Source organism: Branchiostoma lanceolatum, chromosome 14 (genome assembly GCF_035083965.1).
Source record: "Branchiostoma lanceolatum isolate klBraLanc5 chromosome 14, klBraLanc5.hap2, whole genome shotgun sequence".
In the NCBI taxonomy this organism is placed as follows: domain Eukaryota; kingdom Metazoa; phylum Chordata; class Leptocardii; order Amphioxiformes; family Branchiostomatidae; genus Branchiostoma; species Branchiostoma lanceolatum.
In genome coordinates, this window is record NC_089735.1 from 17249900 (window position 1) to 17274465 (window position 24566).

At 39.0% G+C, this 24566-nt stretch overlaps 1 protein-coding gene across 2 annotated transcripts; it reads right to left on the minus strand.

Annotated features, from left to right (window-relative positions):
• Positions 1-1964: 1964 nt before the first annotated feature.
• LOC136448194 (endosomal/lysosomal proton channel TMEM175-like) lies at positions 1965-23626 on the minus strand. Of its 2 annotated transcripts, none has more exons than XM_066447409.1 (19): positions 23495-23626; positions 23154-23192; positions 20064-20161; positions 18554-18641; positions 17697-17780; positions 16483-16554; positions 15808-15900; positions 12882-12963; positions 11862-11939; positions 10650-10704; positions 9090-9204; positions 8642-8686; positions 8444-8506; positions 8160-8263; positions 5005-5091; positions 4526-4586; positions 3621-3680; positions 3257-3326; positions 1965-2991 (listed from the first exon to the last, which is right to left on the minus strand). In XM_066447409.1, exons 1-19 carry the CDS (start codon positions 23588-23590, stop codon positions 2954-2956), a joined length of 1428 nt encoding a protein of 475 aa, XP_066303506.1. In that variant the 5' UTR covers positions 23591-23626; the 3' UTR covers positions 1965-2953. The 2 variants fall into 2 exon arrangements, with proteins under 2 accessions (XP_066303506.1, XP_066303505.1); XM_066447408.1 differs by having other exon boundaries at positions 9051-9204.
• Between the last annotated feature and the right edge of the window lie 940 nt (positions 23627-24566).

Consider the following 24566-nt stretch of genomic DNA (forward strand, 5'->3'; position numbering starts at 1 on the left):
CCTTGACTTACGTTACCATTACGGTACGCGTCATCGAACATACAGCGTTACAGAGCTAGCCTGTGTGTGAAGTTTGCAAACAACATGACAACATCCGAGAGAACTGTAGAGTTAGTGCCCGCTTCCAGGGGACAAACACACGGCCGGTCACTCATGAACTCTAATGAACTTACCCTGTCAGTCTGCCGGACGGTTAGATTTAGACTTAGCCCGGTGCCATCTATGTTACGGCTCCTGACTAGTATAGATCGAATCGTCTATTTGATAAGCAAACGGATATAAGATAGACTAACTTTAATGCCGATGTTTTCAAATTGCTTTAACGTTAATACCATAGTAAGTGATTTTAAATGATTTGTGTAATGTCTTGATGGTGAAAACAAAGTGCAATATTTACAGAGGGCACAATTCAGCCTTTGGCTGCAAAGCCCTTTTATGAATAATAAACCATTTGATTGATTGATTGATTGATTGTAACTTTAAGTTCACTGTTTTCACTGTCACCTCTGGACCGTGAACTTATCATCACAGTGAAAAACCTATTTATGATACCTCCACACATCGTTTCTGTAAATCACTTGCTACCACCGTGAAGTTAAAGTTCAGTGAAATTGTCCCTTTTTCTTACACCGTGAAATTTTGCTACCGTGAACTTAAAGTGAATTACGTAGTATATAGCATGATCAGCTACAGTACTGCTGCCAATCACTATCACAGGTTGTACGCAGTTTTGAACATGATTGGCACATGTGGGACACATACCATACTATCATGCTAGTCTTGACCCATACATGAAACATTTCAGAACACGAAGTAAAACGTAGTAAAAGTTGGGCGCTACAAATAACAAATGTTAAGTGGTCCGCAACATCACCTTGGCTGCCTGGCGCTCCACTATGTATTGTCTTGTTGCAATTTTTAATTGTTCCTGTCTCAAAAGCTATCCACTACTTAAAAATCACGACCATAGCACATCCAGAACTTGAACCCAAAAACTTTGAAGTCCAACATCCGTTGGGAGCCGCATTATCAAACTTTACCCCACCAACCTACTAAATTTCTACTAAAGATCTATCCAATGTCTATCGCGTTAAACCACAAACAAACAAACAAACAAACCAATAAACAAACAAACACAAAAAGTCCACTACAGTACCAAAGAAACCGGCTAGCAGGCCCATCTTCAAACTTGACCTTCGTCCAAAAATCACCAACATCCGTCCATGGCATCAATAGATATAGAAATAGAATATCGCCAACACCATCACTCCAGAAATCCCGACCAAAAATATAGCCTTCTGCCGACGGCAAAGCAAAGACGTTTCCATATATCCAAGCAGATAAAATGGTGTCAAACACGTCTCATATCATTTCAACGATTTATCAGCGTTTAAAAGATATTAATTTTCAGACCTTTCTATCTGAAATCTACAACGATAACAAAGTTTTCTTATAACGAAGGAAGACATCTAAAGATTGCAAATGTACGTCATAATCCGCCGTTACAAAACTAAGAATCAGTTGGAACAAATTGCGAATAGAATCAGTTAAGCAACGTCGTACCTGGATGGGAGACCACTTGGGAACACCGGATGCTGTAGGCCTCTCTTTTGATTTTTTTTCGTTCAATCATTGGAAAAAGTGGCTATAAGTAAGCCACCAAAACATCACCTTTCGCCTACGGCCACATGACGTTGAGAACACCCGATCCTTACTTATAGCCACTTTTTCCAATGATCCGGCGTTCCCAAGTGCTCTCCCATCCAGGTACTGACCGGACTCGACGTTCCGAGTTCGAACGGGATCGGGTGCACATGTTCTCAACGACATGTGGCCGTAGGCGAAAGCTGATGTTTTGGTTGTAGGCTGTAGGCGTCTCTTTTGATTTTTTTTTCTTTCAATGAAATGTCGATAGCTGATATTGTATATGGTAACAAGGATTTAAGAAGAAAAGATACTCTCAGTGAAACATTAACATATTTAATCTTACACAGATCTTATTGAAAATTTCTATACAATTTGAGATTCTTTACAAAACATTGTTGTACTGCCTATCGCAACATGTCTGTGGGAAAATTTGTTGCACCATTTCAACATATCAGTGCTTCATACAAGTTTACAATCCACAGCAAAAGGCTTCATGTCAATGAATTTTGCTATACACAAAAGAAAAACAGGTTCTCTGTCTATTTATTTTTTTTAGATTTTGCATAAGAATAAGAGCAACGATTTCACAAGGGATCAGCAATACTTCATCACAATCTCTCAGGCTCAAACAATAATATTTGGTGACAGATTAGAAAAATATATAACACATAAACTCCATCTATCAATTCATTTAAAGAGAGTAACAGATATCATTTATATAACAAAAGAGCCTGGCTCTGGTTTTAAGTTTAAACACTTCATAATCTGGATACAGACACATTTCAGCACTAAGGACAGGGTCACTATGTGACAAGACACAAGCAGATATTGTCATACTCAACATGCTCCCAGCAACGTCAGCACACTTTGACAATGAAATAATGTGGTGGTAATTTAAAGGCGATTTTGTATCAAAAAAGTAATATTAGAAACTAATTTTGAGGCCATTTGATGTCAATATAACCGCCCTTTGGCGCAACACACAACATAGGCAGAGTATCTTGAATCTAACTAGCATGCTGAAATCACAACACATCTCCTATCCGCTATCACTGACTACATATTGGACAGCAACTCTTGCAACTCAAACACTCTGCAACCATTTAGTGTAAGACTAAGAGAAATCTGATACAGAGTGTCTTTCATTCCTGTGCTGCATGTGGTTGAGACTTCCTGATCTCCTCTTGTGCAGACCACTCTAGTGGTTTGACAGCAAAGTAAGGTTGGGTTTGATCATGACCCAATTTCCTTTAAAAGTGTTCCATGCCATGAAGATCCTCCATCGTTTAGCTGCTGATATTTTTGCTTAACAGTCCATGTTTTCTACAGGTACTGTCAGAAGACCTGAAAGAGCAGATTGTATAGACTGAGGTCACAACTGTCATATCTTAAACTTAATACAACATTGACTAGTGTGGTAGCCTTGAGTATAGTTGTAGAAGTGACACTAGTGTGGTAGCCATAAATGCAGTAACTACATTCCTGGCTACCTCACTAACTATTGTCATTTCTACAACCATTGTAGAAGTGATGATACTGAGCTAGCTATGAGTGTAGTTGTTAAGTGATATTAGACTAACTAGAGGCAGCAGAAAATGGAGCTACATACGCTGTTCTTCATTATTGACGCTCTCTTGAAATGACTGCTCTTCTGGATTGGGTACCTCTTGCACATTTCTCTGTGACAAGAGCAAAAAAGTGACACTGTCATCAGCAGAACATTCATTAGAGACCTTGTCTTATGTAAATAAGAAGTACTGTGGCGGTGGTCGAAGCCACATGCTGTGAATGCAGACCAAACAATGAGATTCTGTTGGGAAATCAAATCTTAAATCGTCCATTTAACAGCTTGTCGTCAATGTATCTGAGAAGCTGTCATTTGTCACACAAACTGTCTGAATCATGATGAAATAGATATGTACGATTCATGGGATTATAATTGTGTTAATGTCGTCAGATAGCATAAATTGTACCTGTATTTTGATCACAATTAACCACAGGATAAAGAAAAGTGCAGGTGTTCCAAGCTGAGCCTACATGAAAAACCACAAGGAACAAATTAGTATCAGACATTAGAAACTACAGATTGAAGCACATCATACTCTCATGTCAACACATTGTCGGGACAATAAACCTAACCAATAGCATACACGCGACCTGAACTTCAAGAAGTTTTCAAATGAATTACTTTCTTGTGAAAAAATAATCAGAGGATCTTCTTCTGATATAAATAGGAAGTTCAAAACCCACATAACATAATCTTCGGACTTATCCAGTCCTCGTCCTACCAGTTTCAGATCAAACGGTATTTCATTGATTTACGTAATACATGTACTATCAAATATCCGTGATGATTTTATGTTCACAGTTTCTGTTGTATAGACTTATCATAGTGACCACATAGATAGGTTCTGTCTTGTATAATTTAGCATAATGATTGTATTACATGTTCATGTAAATCACTCAATTGCAAACTAAAAATTATGAAAATGCCGCCTTTCCCCTCCAACCACAGAAGTAAGCAACACAAACTTCAGTAAAGCTGGACTATATGAAGTTAACTCAGTCACACTGGTTTGGCAAGTTTCTACAAGTACAATATTAAAACCTATTCCTAATGGACTTCAATGTCAGGTGTATAACAATGTGTACTTCTCTCTACTCTATTTCTCCATACCAGTTCAGTCCTCATGTTGCACTGAAACATTAGGAAATACAAAACACCCTCCCCGGGTATCAAATGGTCATTTCAATAATGAACCAGACTTGACTTGAATGAGGAATATGTCTTTTTAGGGATTTATCCATAACACTGGATGTGGTTTATACTTGTCTAGTAAGTTCTGTTTTATATGGGAGGAGTATACAGAGTACTCACAACATGGAAGGCTTCCACAGAAAGGACATCTGAAGTCAGGCTGATGACATAGATGATCATGCTGTAAGGATGGCACACAGTGACCACGCAAGGGAGTCAACTATTGTTTTTTGTTAATATCTGTGTGTGTGTGCATGTGTGTGTATATGAGTATGTGTGTCTGTGTCTCCAACCTACTCTGACCAATCACAGTTTTGTAAAAAATGATTTCCATGGACAATGATAAGTACATCTTACCATTACGAGTCTAACTACAGTGTTGGAATATGACTCAACTTTGCCATCATGATTTTTCAAAAGGTATCTACTAAATAAAATGCAACTGGCTGGATTTTAGAAACAGACATTTCAGGCAGCATCCACTGTCAATACATTTATCATGTGAAAAGAAAATCAGACAGAACACAGTAAGGTAGGCAGGAAAAATTTGCCCCCATCTATGTGGTATGTGTAATAATGTCATTATAATCATAACATACCTCACGGTAGGGTAGACCAGGAGTTTTACCAGTAGGTAGTAATGACTCCGTCCCCCCACTTTAGCACTGTCTATCAGGTCCTGGTCTCTATTACAGGGTGAAACAGACAGAACATGTCAAATGTTTTAAATCCCTCTTATATATAACTGTAAAATAGTATAGAACTTGACACAAAACTTAAGGAATGTATACTTTGTTAACCCTTATTATCATAATGCCAGTACAGCTTGCTGGAATGTGTTGCTACATGTACCATAGCAATCATCATATAGACGATCAGGTGTAATGTCTACTCTCATGGTCATGATACTGCCACTAACCACTATGGCGACGAGGACAGAAGATTTGTCAGGACAGGTGAGGGCCTTTTGAGAAGAACAATCCACCACAGGACACAAATTCTCAACAGTGTACATTCATTTCCCATGATTCATGTATCCTCAGACATCTTTAAATTTGAGTTTAGGAGTCTGACACTCTCTCCCAGTCAAGAAAAGTTCAACAGCTGCTCTATATAAAGGTATATAACAGCCAGATGAGTCTCTTCCTGGTGGCTTAATTATGAAAACCTCTTTGGGCACATCCGTTCCCTAAGCGCATTTTGGCAGTGTCTTAAAATACACACAGCAAAAGAGGTAAATTAAGGTAATCTATAACATGGCAGTAGCTGCAAAAAAATGACTTGAGAAATTGCCATAAACTTGGTTGGTAATATTATGAATCAAAGTAGTTTTTGGTCCGAAAACTTTTTAACAGTATTTAACTGCCAAGGTAAAAGAAAGGAACGTCAGAATTAATGCACCTTGAAAGTGTCAACACATTTCTGATGCTTTTTTTTATAGAAAACATACGTTATGTCAAAGAAGTTGTGGGATTGTTTTTTTACAGGAAATGACATTATCTGGGAAAAAGTACTGTGAAATGAAATCATAGGAGAAAATGATAATTGATTGATCATGTTATGTTCAGTGGATATAACTTAAGCACCAGAGACATGCATTGGCAGGAACATTGTAATGTACAGTCTGTATTTACAGTTTCATGGTTACATGTTGGAGGGTCTGCATGGAGGCTCCTGGCAGTGCTGAATGGTAAATCTAGGTGAGCGGCAATGCCTACCGGCAAATTCAGGTGGGCCAGCAGTAAATTGACTCAGGGCTTGAAATAGTGGGTGCATGTGCACCTGTGTGCACCCAAAATTGGAGCTGTGCACCTAATTTTTGACTGTGGGTGCACCAGTGCACCTAGATATTTTTGTGTACTATAGGGTAAAGGTACTATTGTACACTATGTTCTTGAAATATAAGTATCAGAAAAAGCAATATAACCTTTTGTAACAGTTGTACTTTATTTGATGGATGACTTGTTTGAAATTTTGAAGTTAGCTTACAGATTGAAGTTCTTTAAACAATTGGAATTATAATGTTTTGCTGACATTCAACTTGATTTTGTGGTGCACCCAAAATTCTTTCTATGCACCTAATTTTTTTGGTTGGGTGCACCAGTGCACCTTTTTCCAAAAATGAATTTCGAGCCCTGTGACTTGTTATTGCGAATTAGGTGTTGAGAACAAGGTCATTGGATTGTTTCAATCTGGCACAACTAAATCTATCAATACCGACACAACCTGATGCTTTAATTTGTTGTGACATTTGGGCAGCCTGGAATTTTACCGCAAGGTATGAATAATTTGTTGATAATGCTGAGTGATGTATTCAATATAGAAAAAAAATATTGAATGCTTCATAAATAATTCACCAACAATGCTTAATGTTGAGCGGGTCAGCTTTGATTTCCTGTGAATTGAAACTGCCTGCTACGCATCTCAGAAAAGGCCATGCATCATCGTAACCCTGCTGGGAGTTAAAGCCATCAGATTCTTACCCGTGGCAAGTCGTAAAGGAAGTGTTCCTACTGAGACATGTCCAGCAGCTTGAATGGTGGATTGACCCCCATAACCACATAAATTCATAAAAGGATTACAGCGTCTGCCAGCCAAGAACAATAGCAGGGCCTGATTACCATAATACTGGTAAAGAAATTCAAAATTTTTCTGTACTGGTTTTGATAGGAACATTATCAAACCATGCCGAATGGCTCAGATAACTCTAAGAAAGCTACATAATCCAAGGAGGTTTCAATCAGATAAGATCCCTTGGTCTTGGATAATCAAGACAATACTATCTACAACTTTCAGGTTTTGGAAAATCAACCTTGTTCAAATTTTCAAATCAACCCTGTCAATGCAGTGTCAGAGTATCTAATTTTATCTACATTTCCAACTTGAAAATGTCTTTCCCACATTAGCTTTCAAATTGGTAATTGCGTGTCTAGAAATATGACTTGTAATTTTGGTATCTACTTGTAGTCCAAGAAACCAGTATAGAATAGGGCTCTGTAGAAATGTACACATAACTGCCACTGCCAGTCAATGTCTCAAACTAAATCACAAGCCATTGTTGTCATTACTTTATTTCTGGGCTAAGTGTCCTTGATGTGTAGCCATACTTTAATTTCTGATATCTGTTGTTATTTCAAACACAAGTTGAAGAGTAACTAGTACTTGTACTCAGGGTAAACTGTCTCAGGCAGGCCTCCACTGATGTGCACTGCACGGCTGCCAGTAGCACACTGAAGCCTATAGTTTACATTATCCAGCCTTTATCAGACCAGGGGTCTTTAAAGAGTTATACATGCATGTAGCAACACTGGTCTGTGGGTGGCAAAGATAGAAGTTAAGACTTAAGGTAAAAGTCCTTCCAACACTATATATGGTGTAAAGGACAGCACCCATCTCCGTTTCTGTAGCCCTTGGGCCACACAGCTGTACATGTGCAAGCACTGCAGCAGGCAGCTACATGTAGTCCACTAGCTGGTAATGGTCACAGTGTGTTCAACTTCCAATATCATACACATGTATATGATGATAATTTTTTTCTACCCTTGGCCTTTCCCATATGTCATGAGTGATAAGCAGAAAAAGCATTGTGTACCATTTATAAAGTCTTTGGTATGAGCCAGTCGGGGATCAGACCTTCAACCTTCCACATGCGAGACATTAGCACTCTACCACGCATTTGACACATACAATGTAATTATCAAGGAAAAGGTTCTCTCCTATTCTACTAAAGAACAAAGTTGTGAATTATCCTTACGGTCTGAAGAGTGCAGTAACAAAGATGGCCAGTTGTGAGATGCTAGCCAGAAACATGATGACACAAGACAACTGGATGGCTACTCGCTCGTTATTGTAGAAGTCCTGTATGTAGACAGATGTAACGTCAACTCTGATTTAGATAAAGAACTTCCAGAAGGCAAACGTTTATGGTTTTTTCCTGTAAAATCTTAATCCATCCTTTTAGTGCTGCATTACTTATATTACACAGTGAGTACTTTGACATGTAATTCATCTTTGTGAGACAAATTCATCTGAACTTACTGTATCATCGTACATGCTTGTTAGCTTGAAGGCCAGAGGCATCCCTCCAATCATAGCCAGGGACTGAAACAACAAAATATCATGTTGTACATAGCCAGAAGTTAACCAAGACCAAAGAACAATATAATACATTTTATGAAATCTGTTTTTCACATTTTGGTGGCCATGTACTAGTCTACTGGACAATTACATACTTACAAAATTATTGAACATGGCCATCAGTCGACTTGTTCTCTTCAGGTGCTGTGAAAGAAAAATAAAAGTTATACATTGGTTAAAGTATTGCCTGAACATTAGCTAACAATCTGTGATAGAGTAGACGTACATTATGATACATAATATGTAACATTTATTTACCACAATTATACCAGATCATAGAACATACAGTACTGACTTGATATTCTCCAAGCAGAGGTTTCAGTCGGGGAGCTAGTAGTGGCTGTAATTTGTTAAATGTTAGGGAGGGAGACGTTAAAAATCGCGGACACTGCTAGCCATCCAACCGAAATCTCTGCTTGGAGAATACTGACTTGATACAGGGAAAGAGAAAATGACTGTAATCATAATGCTAACCACTGTGTACAGCTTAATAATTGTTATAACTTACATGATATAGTGAGTGGTGAATATACCATAGTAGTCCCACCGTAGCAAATGTGCCAAAGTAGGCCAGGAAGACAGAGCTATCATGGTCCAGGGCAGCCACCAGGTCATTCTTGTACTTGTGCTTCAATTCTGCTCGAGAGGGGATGTCTTTTTCACTGAGGTACAGTATAATTTACAGTATTAACAACCTTAAAGGGACGTATTGTAGAATTTGGTGGGCAAAAACTAAAAATATTTGAAAAATCTACATTCAGATTCACATTTGTAACTTATTTGTAACTTATTTCCAACATATTCCTGTCATTTTGTCACATTTCCCATCATTAATAAACGACGAAAATGCAAAACCGTGTGAAATCTAGCTTAATTGCATATTTTTCTTGGCCCCCATTTTATAATATGCAAATAAGCCAGCCGAGAACACTAAGATTTACCCGAATCGACCGTTGCGGTCGGAGTGCGAGCGTCACAGGAAAATCACACTTGAGCAACTTCAGAACATCGCACGTCCGATCGTGTGTTCGGTGGTTTGTCGGAATATTGGACAAAAAGTCAAGCGGCGATAGGAACTGCGTAGGATGATTTTTTTTCAAGACGTTCCCACAATACTACAAAGTTGCATTCACACATGATGGATATTGCTGTGCAGTGTAATAAAAAGGTAGATTCAACTTATGACGTAGGAAAGTAATCAAAAACAGTGAATTTTGTTCCGATTACAATATTAATACGTCCCTTTAAAGATATCATGGATAAACCAAGACACATCTAAGAGTGTTTTCCCATGACGTTCACTGTGTCAGCTGCCATGTCGGTGTCCCTATCTGCATTACAGTCAATCATATCTCAAGCGTTTTTGGACATTTAATTTAGATCTTCTGAACCTCTCAAATAAGCACTAGTGAGTATCAAACATCTTCAGCTCAAAGTAGAAAATACAAACTTGGCAATGAAACATTTGAAATGATGAAAAAATGTGTACACTTGAGCTACTGAAATGCAGATAGGAATACAAAGTTTAACACGCAGCGTCATTGAATATGGAAGTTTTACAACTTCTTCTGCCAGTTGGATACGGTCTTCGCAACCTATAGATCTGCTTGGAGATTACATTTTCCTTACACCGTGAAGTTATGCTACCATGAAGATTTAAAAGAATGGAATTACAGTATGGAACTAATATGCAAATTGCTTTTTGCCTCAGCTTTTTCCCTATTTATTGCAGGGATGATACACTCATGTGACTCCAAAGTGGACTTAGCTAAACAGGACTGGGTACCAGACATTATCTTTATATGCTGCTTTTTCTCTGAAAAGATATTTTTAAGTAGACTGCCCATACCTCACCGCAGCTCCTCACCTTAAAGAAACTGATTGAAACCGAAACGTATTTACAAGTATGCAGAAAGGACATGACGAATACAATTTATGATATTAAGGAGTACTACAAGTTGAACTTTGTTTTTGCTGACTCTTTAGTATATATTCAAGTAAGACATTAGATGGATAGATTCTCTCTGAATTGGTTCTTGAGTCCTCATAGGCCAAACAAGTTGGAAAGTGAAGTACCTCAGAGTCTGTCATCACTGAGATTTCTTACCAGATATCCAGGATAATGAGAGTGGCCACGATGGCAAACACACCGTCACTGTAGCCTGTAGATGGGAGAAAACATCATGTAACATCAACTCTCATAACTTCAGGTACCCGAAGACCACCATGTTTAAAAATGGTGAATATAAAGAGATCTACTGAATCGGATGCAGCATCAGTAATCCCCGAGGTATCCACACTTCAGACATCCAGGTGTTCAAGACATTCTTGAAAAGGCCTGATAACACCATTTTTAAAAATGGTGGTTATCGGACACAATGAGTTGACATGATGATATATACAGCAAGGTATAAATTAACATTTTATTAAGTTTGGTAGAGGACACAATGTCCTTGGTTTGGTTAATCATATTTTGTTATGTACTATTCATTTTTGCCTACTGAGGATATGTTGATTGCTGTATTCTATCATGTACTGTAAAAGCAGAAATGTTCGATGTGGTTTTATGTTCGCGTTTTTTGCGGTGAACTCTTAAGCGTGAAGTAACAACCATCGCAAATATTTTTGCCCACCCACCACTGTTAAGTGCTGCTATTGTTTCAATTTAAAGTAAACTTAAAACCACCGCGAACACGTCATTTTCTCCCTACTGCGAAATCAAATCCTCGTGGAATTAAATGCATTTACAGTTGCTGTATGAAGAGGATATGTTGTTTGATATTACCATGTATAGATCTTAAGCTAAGCCTTGTTGTTTAAGTTATGGTGGAGATCATGGAATGTATTTTATTTCCATTAACAATTTAATCTGCTGCCGGGTTACGCCGTCGCAACTGTCGACAACGAGGAGCCAATCGGAGTGCGTCTCTAACCATCGTCTCACTTCACTGCAAATTCGGGATGAAGTGGCACTTTGAAAAATAGTGGGTTTGAGAGATCTCTAGTGCAGCACCCCCAGGTATATGCACAGTTTATTTAATATGCATTATACTGGGGGAGGTTGGGTTAGAGATCTGTTTGGACATATCTTTTTAGGATAGCAGAATTATGTACCCTGGTGGAATCATGTGTACTTAGTAGATGTCAAGGAATCTTGCAACTCAGCCTCTTGGCTGCAAAAAGATTTCAAATCAATAAACCAGTGATAGGTCGAACATATTTGTTGGACATGGTTAACTTATACTAAGTCTTGAGGCAGTGTATTTAATAAGTTTAAAACATTTCATTCTCCCAGATGTTTCATAGCTGCAGCACTTACATTCCACTCTCTCCTTATTGACTTCCATCTCGTAGGATTTGCCCCTCTGGATAACTTCTTGAGACATCTGCACACTTCCTGTTGGTAGACGTAAGGTGAAACACTACATCTCCATGAAATATTTTGATAATATGCAAATGACTTGCACATTTGCATAATCTATGCTTGGCCATTTACACCTTAAACTGACTTACACATGTCACAATGTTAACAGTCCAATCATTTACCACTTCAAAGAACTATGGCATTTTTGCATTAATTATGCAAATTAGGAAATTATTTGCATAATTGATATCTGTTAATGTTCTACCTTCAATTATCTACATATGTTACATGTATTTGAGTCCTATAATGGAAAACACTGCAAATATAGATTTTCCTCATTAATCATGCAAATTAAGTTCCAATTTACACAATGTGCATGTCTTTATGTACACCTCTGTCTAATCTACCTACAAACTCCTACAAACTAAATGTGATGGAAATCCATCATTCCTTTGTTCAGTTATTCACCTTGGAAGATTTTGACAACACTGCCCCTGCAGTTCCAGAGCAAGCTGCTATAGTGGGCCCAAACCTACACCAAATCTTCCATACATCACAAGCTATCTGCCAGTAAAAAATCAGGACCCTAGCACGTCCAAGACAAAAGATAGAAAAAACGGAAGTACCTTGCTGCAGTACCAAGGTCACATACCAGGGGGCCCAAACTCGACCTTGACCTTTGTCTTCCCAACTCCTACCGACATACCAAATATCATAATAATCCATCCAGAGGATCTTGAGTTATGCTGACTACAATGGTCCGGAAACACAAACAGACAGACAGACACACAGACACACAGACAGACACACCCAAAACTATATCTCCATTTTTCATGGAGATAATCAACACTTTCATTAAGTTATGATGTCCCCGTGGCACCACATGATGCCCCACATTATTACTGCATTATTGTAATTTATTGGTTTCATGCAATAAGGTAACATGATATTGTCTGAATGTAAAGAACTGAATACCTGATGAGAATTTGCTGATCAGCTTGGACAGTTGGACAGCAATATTAGGGCTGAACAGAATCATCACCAGGAACGCATACGACTGAAATGGAGAAAAGCAAACAAGTATCCAGCTGCAGTTGGCTAATCTGTGAGGGTATTATGTTAGATACTTTATTGTTACATTTTCACAATCAGAAAGTGTTAACGTTGGGTAACATAAATTCGGGATTTTTCCGATAATGGTTGACTGAAATCAATCTAGCAGAACAATAAACCATCCTTTTTTTCTATTATTCTGTCAGTATCATGTACTATCTTTGCACTAATCATATATATGGTAGATTTTGTCTCTAGTCGTGCTGACACCATAATATTTCAACTTGAAACTACCGTCCGCCGCACGCACAATGACGGTGCTGTCGGACAGGGGTGAACATTATTCGGGAGAGAAGATTCGTCTTGAATATCTTACCGCTAATTACATTTTATACAGCAGCTATTCGTTCCATCCTTGGCTTGAGGAGAGTGCTATGGATATAGACGTGTCCAAGTAAAAAAATACACGAAAAAACGGCCGTACCGCACACATCAGGTCTACGGGAACAACCCGTGTGTTGAGTCGGTAGCTATAGAACGTCAAAGTCGACATCCACCGTCATGGCAACGTGTACATTATTCATGGGAAGTTAGCTGGATGCCGTAGCATTGATAATACTACTATGTCCATGTATTCCTTGTTGTGTTAGGAGCAAACTTTGAGGAAAATATCTTCCTCAGTCCACAATCACACGCAACATTTAGACAAAAAAGTGTTCCTCACAAACCTTTGTCGTCTGCTTGACAACAGGATTCTGGGTAATGATATGGCGGCGGGAAAATACACGTGCCGTAGGTTGTAGCAACAAAGAGGGGTTTTGATGATTGATCACACTTAGAGTCCAATTGCAGGTCAGCAATTTTAAGAAAATAAGTTGTCTTGTAAATGATTGTGTTTAGCAGGAAGCGGATGTGACATTTGTCTTATAAACCAGCCGACAACGATGTAGTGTGATTCTCCCACGAAGCCCTCAGACTGTTCCAATAAGGGACGGAGAGTTTTTGTCCTCGTCGCCTTCTAATGCATGCTTATCGAAGCTTTTCAGACAGTGTTCTGAATACGTTAGTCTGTCAAGTTTGCATTTCTAGCGGTATTACTGACGTTGCATCTAGCACATATCCCTAAATACCCCGTTTTCGAAAAATCCCGAATTTAAGTACCCCACAAATTTATGTTACCCAACGTTACATATCAAGACCTGTATCACAATAATCATCAATCTTCATCTCTCAAGTGTAGTGCTACCAAAACAGGTGTAATACCAATTTGGTGCACTGCACACCTCTATAGTGTTCCCACGTGACATTGCTTACAATGTCTGCCAACAATTTGATGTCCCTATTTGGACTTCAATGAATCATATTACTGAGTCAACGCATTTTTGGACATTTAAACTAAGATCATCATTTCTGACCCTCTCACAAAGACACACAAAAGTGTTGTGTATGCTTGAACTGCGTTCTGTGGAAATGCAAATAGGGACACCAACATGGAGATCAGCACCTGCTTGCTTCATTGACATGGGAAGTGATAGAAAATAAATGGGAACTTCAAGCCACATATATATATAAGGCCATGTAACCTCCAGCTCCTACATAGTAGGAGGCAAATTGTTAAAAACATGTAAGGCCTGCCTGCCTTAGCCCAAGACCCCCCCCACACACACTCCCTACTACTCTGCGGGATCATCTGGGGGTTAACTTGAAGTTGAAGTTAATATTAGATGTTGTAGAAATCTGCATATAACAAAGAGACTGATTTTGGATCCTTACATCTGTCTAAAGATTATTCAATATATCCAATTATGCAACTGAAAGACATAACGTTAGTTCACGTAAAACCAGGATTTTTTCGATACGAGTTAATTGAAACCAATCTGGCAGAACAATAAACCATCCTTTTTTCCTGTTATTCTGTCAATATCATGGATCACCTTTGCACTTATGCTATTTATGTTATATTTTGTCTCTAGTCGTGCTGATACCATAATATATTGTAATTTGAAACTACCGTCCGCCGCACGCAGAACGACGGTGCTCTCGGACAGGTGCTAACATTTTTTCCGGTGAGAAGATTCATCATTAATATCTTGCCGCTAATTACCTTTTATATAGCAGCTATTGTTCCCACCTTGGCTTGAAGAGAGTCATATAAACGTCTCCAAGCAAAAAATACACAAGACAAAACGGACATAGCTCACACATCAGGCCTTCATCGGGACGTTAGCTGGATGCCGTAGAAATGGTAATACTACTATGTCCATGTGTTTCTGCTTGTGCTAAGAGCAAACTTTGAGGAAAATATCGCCCTCAGTCCACTATCACACACAACATTTAGACAAAAAAGTGTTCCCCACAAACCTTTGTCGTCTGCTGAATATAGCAGGATTCTTGGTAATAAATATGGTGGCGGGAAAAGGCCGTAGTGCCGTAGCCATACATGTAGGTTGCAGCAACAAAGTGGCGTTTTTGATGATTGATCACACTTAGAGTCCAGATGCAGGTTAGCAAAAGAGATTCTAAAAAGTTTTCTTGTAAATAATTGTGTTAAGCAGGAAGCGGATGTGACATTTGTCTTATAACCAGCGAACAACCGTGTAGTCTGATTCTCCCACGAAGCCCTCAGACTGTGTCAATAAGGGACGGAGAGTTTTTGACGGCGCCATCTTCTAATGCATGGTTATCGGAGCTTTTCAGACAGTGTTATGAATACGTTAGTCTGTCAGGTTTGCATCGCTGGCGTTATAACTGATGTTGCATCTAGCACATATCTCTAAATACACCGTTTCAAAAAATGGGGAGTTTATATTACTCCGCGAGTTTATGTGAACCAACGTTATAGACTTACTACAACAAAACTGGCAGGGGAGAACACAGCAGCAAATGTACAGAGGATGGCGTTCATCAGGGCACGTAGAAGGAGGGCGTTCCTCACTGCTGTCTGCAAGTAAAAATTATAGTCAGGATTCTTATGATTACAGGAATGGATAAGTTATGACCAGGGTTTCGATATATCCAGCCAAATGGCTGCATTCAAATATATCCATGGATATCATGATCTTTTATAGGCTACATGGGATTAAAATTTCTTTATTCTCCGATTTGCCTTTTTTAAATTCTTCATTTATCAAGAAGAAACAGGCCTCGTGTACGGTTTTAGGATAAGAACCAGTCACAAAATACTGATATAATTTTTGCATCAACAGTTGAAAAAAATACTTTACAACATATTTCTTGCTGTTACAGTACAGTATTTCCATTCATTAATGAACTAAAAGTTGATTGTCTGAAACACTGAACAGCCTGATAATTGCTGTCTTTATGGTGTGGGCACATTACAGTACAGGATGTCTTTTTCTTTTTTCAAAGTTTTTATTTTGCCTGCGTGCTCCATTATTTGTATGTTCCTGCAAATAAATCCTGAAATCAAGATTATAAAAATTACTGAAAATTAGATTGTAAAAATTGGCCATGACACACTGGCTATGAATGATATGTGAGAGCAGGAATTAAACAACCTCACCTTGTTCTCTGAGTTCTTGATGGACTCCTCCATGATTTGAGGGTTGCGAAACATGTGCAGTACTACTAAGGCCTGCAGATATTTATTTTAAAGACAGAGAAAACAACAACATTACTAACTGGGGAAGCTTCAGAATCTGTAAAAAGTTAAAACTGAAATTTCCAACACAACTTCATTAACAAATAGTGAAAGATTTCCTGAGTCCAATATTTCCTGTCTTCATTTAATTTAGGAAGAGTACTGATCATGAGTGCTCTGGCAACAACAGGTAGCTACTGTAGATTCATACAATCATGTACATCATACTTTTTTCCAGTGCCATCTGCCCATCCTTCCAGAAAATGAGAGGCTACATCTTCTTTTGTAAGTTTGATCTGTTTCTGTCTGTATCAGAAAACCAATGCTTGTTCCTGGTGTATCAGATTATTAGCCTGAGTGTCATCCTACGTGTAGTTTAGTTCTAGTCCCTTCACCAACCAAGGGAGGGAAAGCCTTGAACTAACTAGGATGAAACTAAGGCTAGTAAATTATGCCTTTGATTTTCCCTTCTGTGTTTAACTTTGGGCTATGATGAACAAATCTGGGATCACATTTGTGTGCAAATATCAAGTTTTTCTTCTTCCATAAGATGGCAAGGTGGTCTTGTTGATAGGGTTGTTGACTTACAATACAAAAGGTTCTGGGTTCAAATCCCTAGCACTTTACACCCATCTCCTCACTTAGTGAAGATAAGCAATTATAATCTGTTAGTGATGTCATCTTGCATTGTCTTGGATCAAGGAGGTTTAATCAACCTCCTTGCCTTAAGGCAGTTACGCCATGTTGATTTGATTATATGGATGACATCCCATAGCTATAGGAACTCCAAAACCGATGCGAGCATGGATGCAAATAAAAAAAAGTTCCTTCATTATGGAATCTATGTGGTCAGAAAGGCTGAGCAAATGACTGAACAAATAATTAGTAATTCTTTGATTTTGCATTTGACTTTGCCATTCTTCATTAATATTCTGTTTTCCGCAATATATTCTTTATATTTATGGCATATATTTGTTCATTTTGCAGCTACTTAGATGATTTACAGTGTGATTGAAACCTTTTCTTTTTCTTTAAACGGACGAAAACTGATGTGCGAGGATGTCATCAATATAATAGAATCAACATGGCCTTATGCTAAACAAACAGCAGATACACTTAATACAGTCTTCTCTTACCTGTGCTAGGCTCAGGACAATGATACACACACAGAACAGCACAATGGCCAGGACAAAGTCAGGAAATGTTCCCATCAAGGTAAACTGAAAAAGTAGACAAATCATGTAATCGCTTCATACTAGCTTGAACAACCAATATGTGATTTCTTTGTCAATGTTTTGGCAACTTTTTTCTACCACACTTAATGAACTACTAAATTTAAAATCTTCTTGTTGCAATGTGACATAACAACAATGGATGCGTTGTGGTGGTGGTGGTGGTGGCCTGCATTGTTGACAGATGAAGGAGGCAATGATGATGATGATGAAATGTGACTGGACTCTACTGCTCCTTGCTGAGAGGCACTGGCAGAGTTCTCTAACTACAATTTTGCTGATTACAAGTCTGACACTTTCTAAAGAGTACCATTATTTTGATGGATAATTAAGCACAAAGAGGGTTTGAGAATTGATGGATGGATGGCAACTGTCTCCTGTGCTATAGACTAGCTAATACACACACAGATGCAGATTCAGCCATCAGGCTGCCATATGCTTCTTTGTGCAATAAACCAATACTTATACAAACCGATACTACTACCTCCTGAATTCTGTCACTTAGCAGTTGGCATTCCAATCAAGTCAGGATAGAAGGGTAAAAAGGAAACAAAAAAGACCCGTGCAGACAGCAGAATGTTGTCTTAGACTTAACTATAGACTGTTGAATAAGACCAGAATGTTGTCTCAGGTGAAGTTATTTGGAATGGAAACTGCAACTGCCTCTGTGAAAATGAAGGCGTCCTCGGTGCAGGTGGTACAGGTATCCTCAAGGTACTAGACTTCTAAGTAATACTATATATCTTGGAGCCGTGACTCACAGTAAAGGGTAGAAATGTGATGATCATCATGATGAGGAGGTTGAGTAGCGTGGTTACGTCATCAGCATGTTGTACGATCTGGAACAACCTGGAATGATAAATAACTTACAGGTAAAATATGAAATAAAGAAGCACCGTACTGTTCAACAATGTTGTTTGCACATCCATAACTGTTATGGATGTGCCTTTATCAAACATTGACATTCATTCTGCCAAACGGCCACTTTTCATGGTCCAGGAGGGTTACAACATTGTAATTTTGGTTACATCCCTATGTTCCAACACCCCTTAAAAGGGCATATTGTGATCGGAACAGAAACATTCACTGTTTTTGGTTGAATCTACCTTATTACACTGCACTGTAGCAATATTCATCACGTATGAATGCGACTTTCTAGGGGCGTGCGATTGTCTTGAAAAAAATATATACGCAATTCCCACCGACTTGTCCGCCATTTTGTCTGACACTCCGGCGAACCACCGAACACGCGATCGAATGCACGATGTTCTGAAGTTTGTTCACTTGTGGTGATTTTCCTGTGACGCTCGAACTCCGACCGCAACAATCGATTCGGTTATTTCATAGGGTTCTACGCTGGCTTATTTGCATAATATAAAATGGGGGCCGATAAATAATATGCAAATAAGCCAGATTTTGCGCATTTTGCATTTTCGTCATTTATTAATGATGGAAAATTTGAAGATTTTTCAAATTCTGAATGTTAGTAGTTTTTGACCACCAGATTCTACAATACTGTATTGTCTCGAATAAAGTACGCACTTTTTAAACATTTCAAAATTCAAAAGGCATCACAAGTCATTGCTAAAGTCAGGGTGCGTACTTTATTTGAGGTTATTGCCAGGACAAATTGCTTAATCAAGCCAGCAACCCAGCTGTGGTGCAACAATGCATGGCTGAATACCTGCCAATTTGAGAAGTTTGTAACCTGTCGTAGGCAATCCTCAAGTTTGCAGAGACGATGCTGGCGGAGTAAACAAGAGAATCTTTTATGAATCTAAGAAATGGCATTATGTAGAAGTCCTTGATTTAAGAAAAATGACCTGGAGAAAATAGAAGGAACACCATAAATTTGAATTTATCCTGTTCAAAATGTGTTCAAAATCAGTGGAGAAGGGGTGCGTACTTTATTTGGGGTTTTTGACTTTACATTTCAGTTCTGCAAATTTGTCTGGAACTAGCCCCAAATGAGGGGTGCGTACTTTAATTGGGGTGCGTACTTTAATCGAGAAAATACGGTATGCCCCTTTAATGTTCCAGCACCCCCTAACTCTAACCGTTAGTTAAACCAGCCGACTAATACATTGTATATGGGTGTTGGAACATTGGGCTGTCCCAGTAACAACTAATCTATATAAGAAGTTGAAATAAGGATACAAACAAAATCTTTGAATTATTGAAAGGAGCATGCTGACCTGAGTCAGCGAGTGAGTAATTGGAAGGATTAATGCTGCTTCCTACTGTACTCAGATCTGGTGCTGGCTTACTTACCAAACATGTGCAGACCAGGATATGGCCACCACAAAGAAGGACAAAATGTAGATGAAAATCTTGGGTAGAAGCTGATAGAAGATGACCTCCCTTAAGTTCTGTAAAAATAAGAAACAAATGATATCGATTACAAGTTCAGATGGGTGTCACCAGGTATTCCAAGTATTTGCCAATATATTTTGATACAAGTTACAGATCGAGGGACATATTTGATTAATAACCACAAGTTTAACTAAAGTGTCAAATGAATACTCATTGTCAAAGTAACACAGATGACACCACATAAGACATTTGACCAAAAGTCTCCAGATTGGGCAAAAAAATTTTAAAGAAAAAGATTGATTTTCAAGGATTTTACGGTTGCACTATAATCATATTTCCATTTTGGGCGTCCACTGTGTAACGCAACTTTGACCTCTGCCCATCAACAGTGAATTAGAAGAGCTTAACTATAGCTACAGACCTTACAGAAAAAGGCAAGCAGAAAATAAAAGACCAAATCACACAGGCCATAAAAATGCCTGTCGTACGACCGCGCGGGCCGGTTCGCACCCAGGAAAAAAGCGGACGTACATTTTGGTAGCACGTCCAAAAATTTTTCCAGTGTGAATCAGGTTGTGGTTGATCCCGAATAGTAACACATGAGTGACAGTAATTTCTAAACAGAGCCAGATGAGCGATCAAGGAAACGGGCTGCCTCACACGCGGAAATAACGTGGCGATCAGGGATACAAATCTATATACTTTTCCCACAGTGCAATACTAGTAGGCATGACTTTCCCTTAATCCCGAAAAAGAAAAAAAAGGAGTTAATCATCAGAGTTCTTCTCAATGTAACGTTGGTTAACATAAATTTGCGGGGTAATTAAATTCGCCATTTTTAGGAACGGTGTATTTTAGGGATATGTGCTAGATGCAAAATCAGTTATAACGCCAGCAATGCAAACCGGATAGACTAAGGTATTCAGAACAATGGCTGAAAAGCTTCGATAACCATGCATTAGAAGTTGGCAACGTCAAAAATTCTCCGTCCCTCATTGACAGAGTCTGGGGGCTTCGTGGGAGAATCACACTACACGGTTGTTTTTTGCTGGTTTATAAGACAAATGTCACATCTGCTTCCTGCTAAACACAATTATTTACAACTTGAAGACAACTTATTACAATCTCTTTTGCTAACCTGCAACTGGATTCTAACTGTGATCAATCATCAAAACTCCTCTTTGTTCCTACAACCTACGGCACGTGTATTTTCCCGCCGCCATATTATTACCCAGAATCCTCTTGTCAAGCAGACGACAAAGGTTTGCGAGGAACACTTTTTTTCTAAATGTTGCGCGTGATAGTGGACTGAAGACAATATTTTCCTCAAAGTTTGCTCCTAACACAACAAGGAACACATGGACATAGTAGTATTACCATTGCTACGGCATCCAGCTAACTTGCCATTAATAATGTACACGTTGCCATGACGGTAGATGTCGACTTTGAGTGACGTTCTACCGACTCAACAAACGGGATGTTTCCAAAGGCCTGATGTGTGTGGTACGACCGTTTTGTCGTGTATTTATTTTTCTTTGGTCACGTTTATATGACCTTGGCACTCTCTTCAAGTCAAGATGGGCACAACAGCTGCTGTATAAAAGCTAATTAGCGGCATATATTAATGACGAATCTTCTCTCCCCGAATAATGTTCGCACCTGTCCAAGAGCACTGTCATTCTGCGTGCGGCGGACGGTAGTTTCAAGTTGAAATATTATGGTGTCAGGACGACTAGAGAGAAAATCTAACATATATAGCATTTAGTGTAAAGGTAATACATGATACTGACAGAATAACAGGAAAAAGGATGGTTTATTGTTTTGCCAGATTGATTTCAATCAACCATTATCGGAAAAATGGTGATTTTATGTTAACCAACGTTACCAAAGAGGTTATACGTTACCAAAGATGTTATAGGTCCTGAGGATAGGAGAAAATTCTCAAGGGAGCGAAAAACAGGTCATCCAGCCTGCGATGGGGCCAATCAGTGAGAGGATGTGACAGGTTCGTAGCTAGCTGATGTCCCTGGTCAGTGGGGAACGGGGTTTTTTCGCGTGAAGAATGTTCGCGTACGCGTGGAAATGGAGAATTTATTCATAGGTTAAAAATATCAAAGTAATTTTATCATCAAAATATTTCTCCCTTGGGAATAGACTTGAGCCCCTTGGGAATCAACTTGTTTTTTTGTATTTTTCAAATTTCAAAAATCCTTTGAAATTTTTTGGGTCTGAAACCTTAGACTTGTAAACCTTCAATTCCCTTCTGATCAACTAATTAGCGTATTTTAACGAGCAAATGATCAAAATTACTGGCAAACTTTTTCCCTGCATGGGTGTGGGCAGGGTGTGGTGTGGTTTGGTGTGTGCTATTCCCAAGGGACTCAAGTCTATTCCCAAGGGAGAAAAATTTTGATGATAAAATTACTTTGATATTTTCAACCTTTAGATAAATTCTCCATTTTAAATTTTCCACGCGAAAATTTTCCGCGCGAACGCGAAAATTCTTAACGCGAACAAAACCCCAACCCGGTCAGTGCAACCAGTCCAGATCTACCAGATCCTACAATGATGTGTTGTGTACTAGATCCTACAACGACGGGTAGACAACAGTTTCTGGCGAACAGGACAAGACTTTGGAATTTCTCGTCACAGCGCAGCGAGAGGCAATTTGTCAAACCCTTAGCAGCGACAGTCTCTCTGATTGCGGGAGGGGGCGGAAAAGGTGATCCTCCCAGAAGATCTTATCTGACCTCCCGTGGAATCTTGGACTGGTTACTACTAGGCTCGTGAGTAACGTTCCAGGCATACCAAGCCGGCATAGCTGGGATTAACGGAATTTTTTTGAACTAAATACATAATATAACTGTTTTACGTCCTCCTGAAGCGTCGCCAAAAACAAGCAGTCAGAAAACCTTTCACCGAAACATCTACTTAAGAACTGCAGATTATAACACAATTGGCTAAATGTTGAGTTGAATTGAACCTTGGAGTGAGGTCTCAGTTAAAAATCTATTTTATCATTGACCTCCTTGATTGAACATGTCCTACCTTGTCTTCCGGTATCTCTGTATGGGCTACTGGCAGGATCTGTGGAAAATAAGAAACTGTCAATCTTCCTCTCTTCTTCTTTTCTCTCTTTTTTTACATGGAAAGATCGAGGGAGACAGAGAGAGAGAGAGAGAGAGAGAGAGAGAGAGAGAGAGAGAGAGAGAGAGAGAGAGAGAGAGAGCCCTCTCTGAGTCATCATGTCCAACTCAATCACATGGTTACTCCTACTTCCGGGTTGGCGCCTTTTCTACAAACCACCTCAGATCACGACCCGAAGGAAGGGACATCGAAAAAGAAGAAAGGGACAAGTTTTGCCTCAGTTGCCACTGTGATATTCTTACCATTACGGTTGCCACAATTGAGAAGATGGCATCGCTGTAGGCCTGCATTCGGCCGGCACTCTGGACATGGCCATGGTCTTCTGCTGTCGACGCCATCTTGCAGTGTGGTTACGTAGAGTTACCAGGTTATGGGGATGGTACATTTATGACGTCATCTGGGTATGGTGTTAGGGTAAAAGGAAGGAAATCAAAACATTAAGTAGACTAGAAAGGCAACAATTTCGAGAGAATGCAGGATATTTCCCTCCATTAATAAAGGAAGTATGAAATATGACCTTTCTGCATAATACAAAGTAGGTCCTGACATTAGCATGACACACATACCATTAACCATTAGTTATATTCATAATTCCTAAAGCTAACCAGTAGGAAATTCTTACCATTGACCACAAAACACATATAAGGTTTCTACATAAGTCATGCAAATGAGGTCCTCATTGACGTAATGCACATACAGGTGTAACCTTTCCTAAAGGAACCTACAGCTCCAATATAACATCCGCACCATTTACCATAAGGGAACTATACGTTTCTGCATACTAGTACATGTACATCATGCAAATGAGGTCGTCATTAGCATAATGCACATGCAGGTGTAAGCACCTTTCCTAAAGGTACCTACACCTCCAATATGACATCCGTGGCATATACCGTAAGGGAAATATAAGTTTCTGCATAAATTATACAAATAAGGTCCTTATTAGCATAACTTACATTAAGGTGTATTAACCTTTCCTAAAGGGCACACCTCCAATATGACATCCGTAGCACTTACCGTTACGGTCAGGGAACTATGAGTTTCTGCATAGATAATGCAAATGAGGTCCTCATTAGCATGATTCACCTTTAGCTGTACCGGTATTCCCATATCCTAAAGGTACTTACACCTCTATTATGACATCCGTGGCATTTACCGTAAGGGAAATATAAGTTTCTGCATAAATGCAAATGAGGTGCTCATTAGCATAATTCACCTTTAAGTGTATTCACCTGTCCTAAAGGTACCTATACCTCCAATATGACATCCGCAGCATTAACGGTAAGGGAAATATAAGTTCCCGTATAAAAAATA

What these genes read in the sequence shown, in the direction of transcription:
- LOC136448194 (XM_066447408.1), bottom strand. Translation starts at nt 23,590, where the DNA reads ATGGCGTCGACAGCAGAAGACCATGGCCATGTCCAGAGTGCCGGCCGA. An exon ending in CAGAGATACCGGAAGACAAG is followed by an intron (nt 20,162 to 23,153) that starts GTAGGACATGTT and finishes TTATTTTTACAG; the next exon opens with AACTTAAGGGAGGTCATCTT. An exon ending in CAATAAGGAGAGAGTGGAAT is followed by an intron (nt 10,705 to 11,861) that starts GTAAGTGCTGCA and finishes TCCCATCTACAG; the next exon opens with GCTACAGTGACGGTGTGTTT.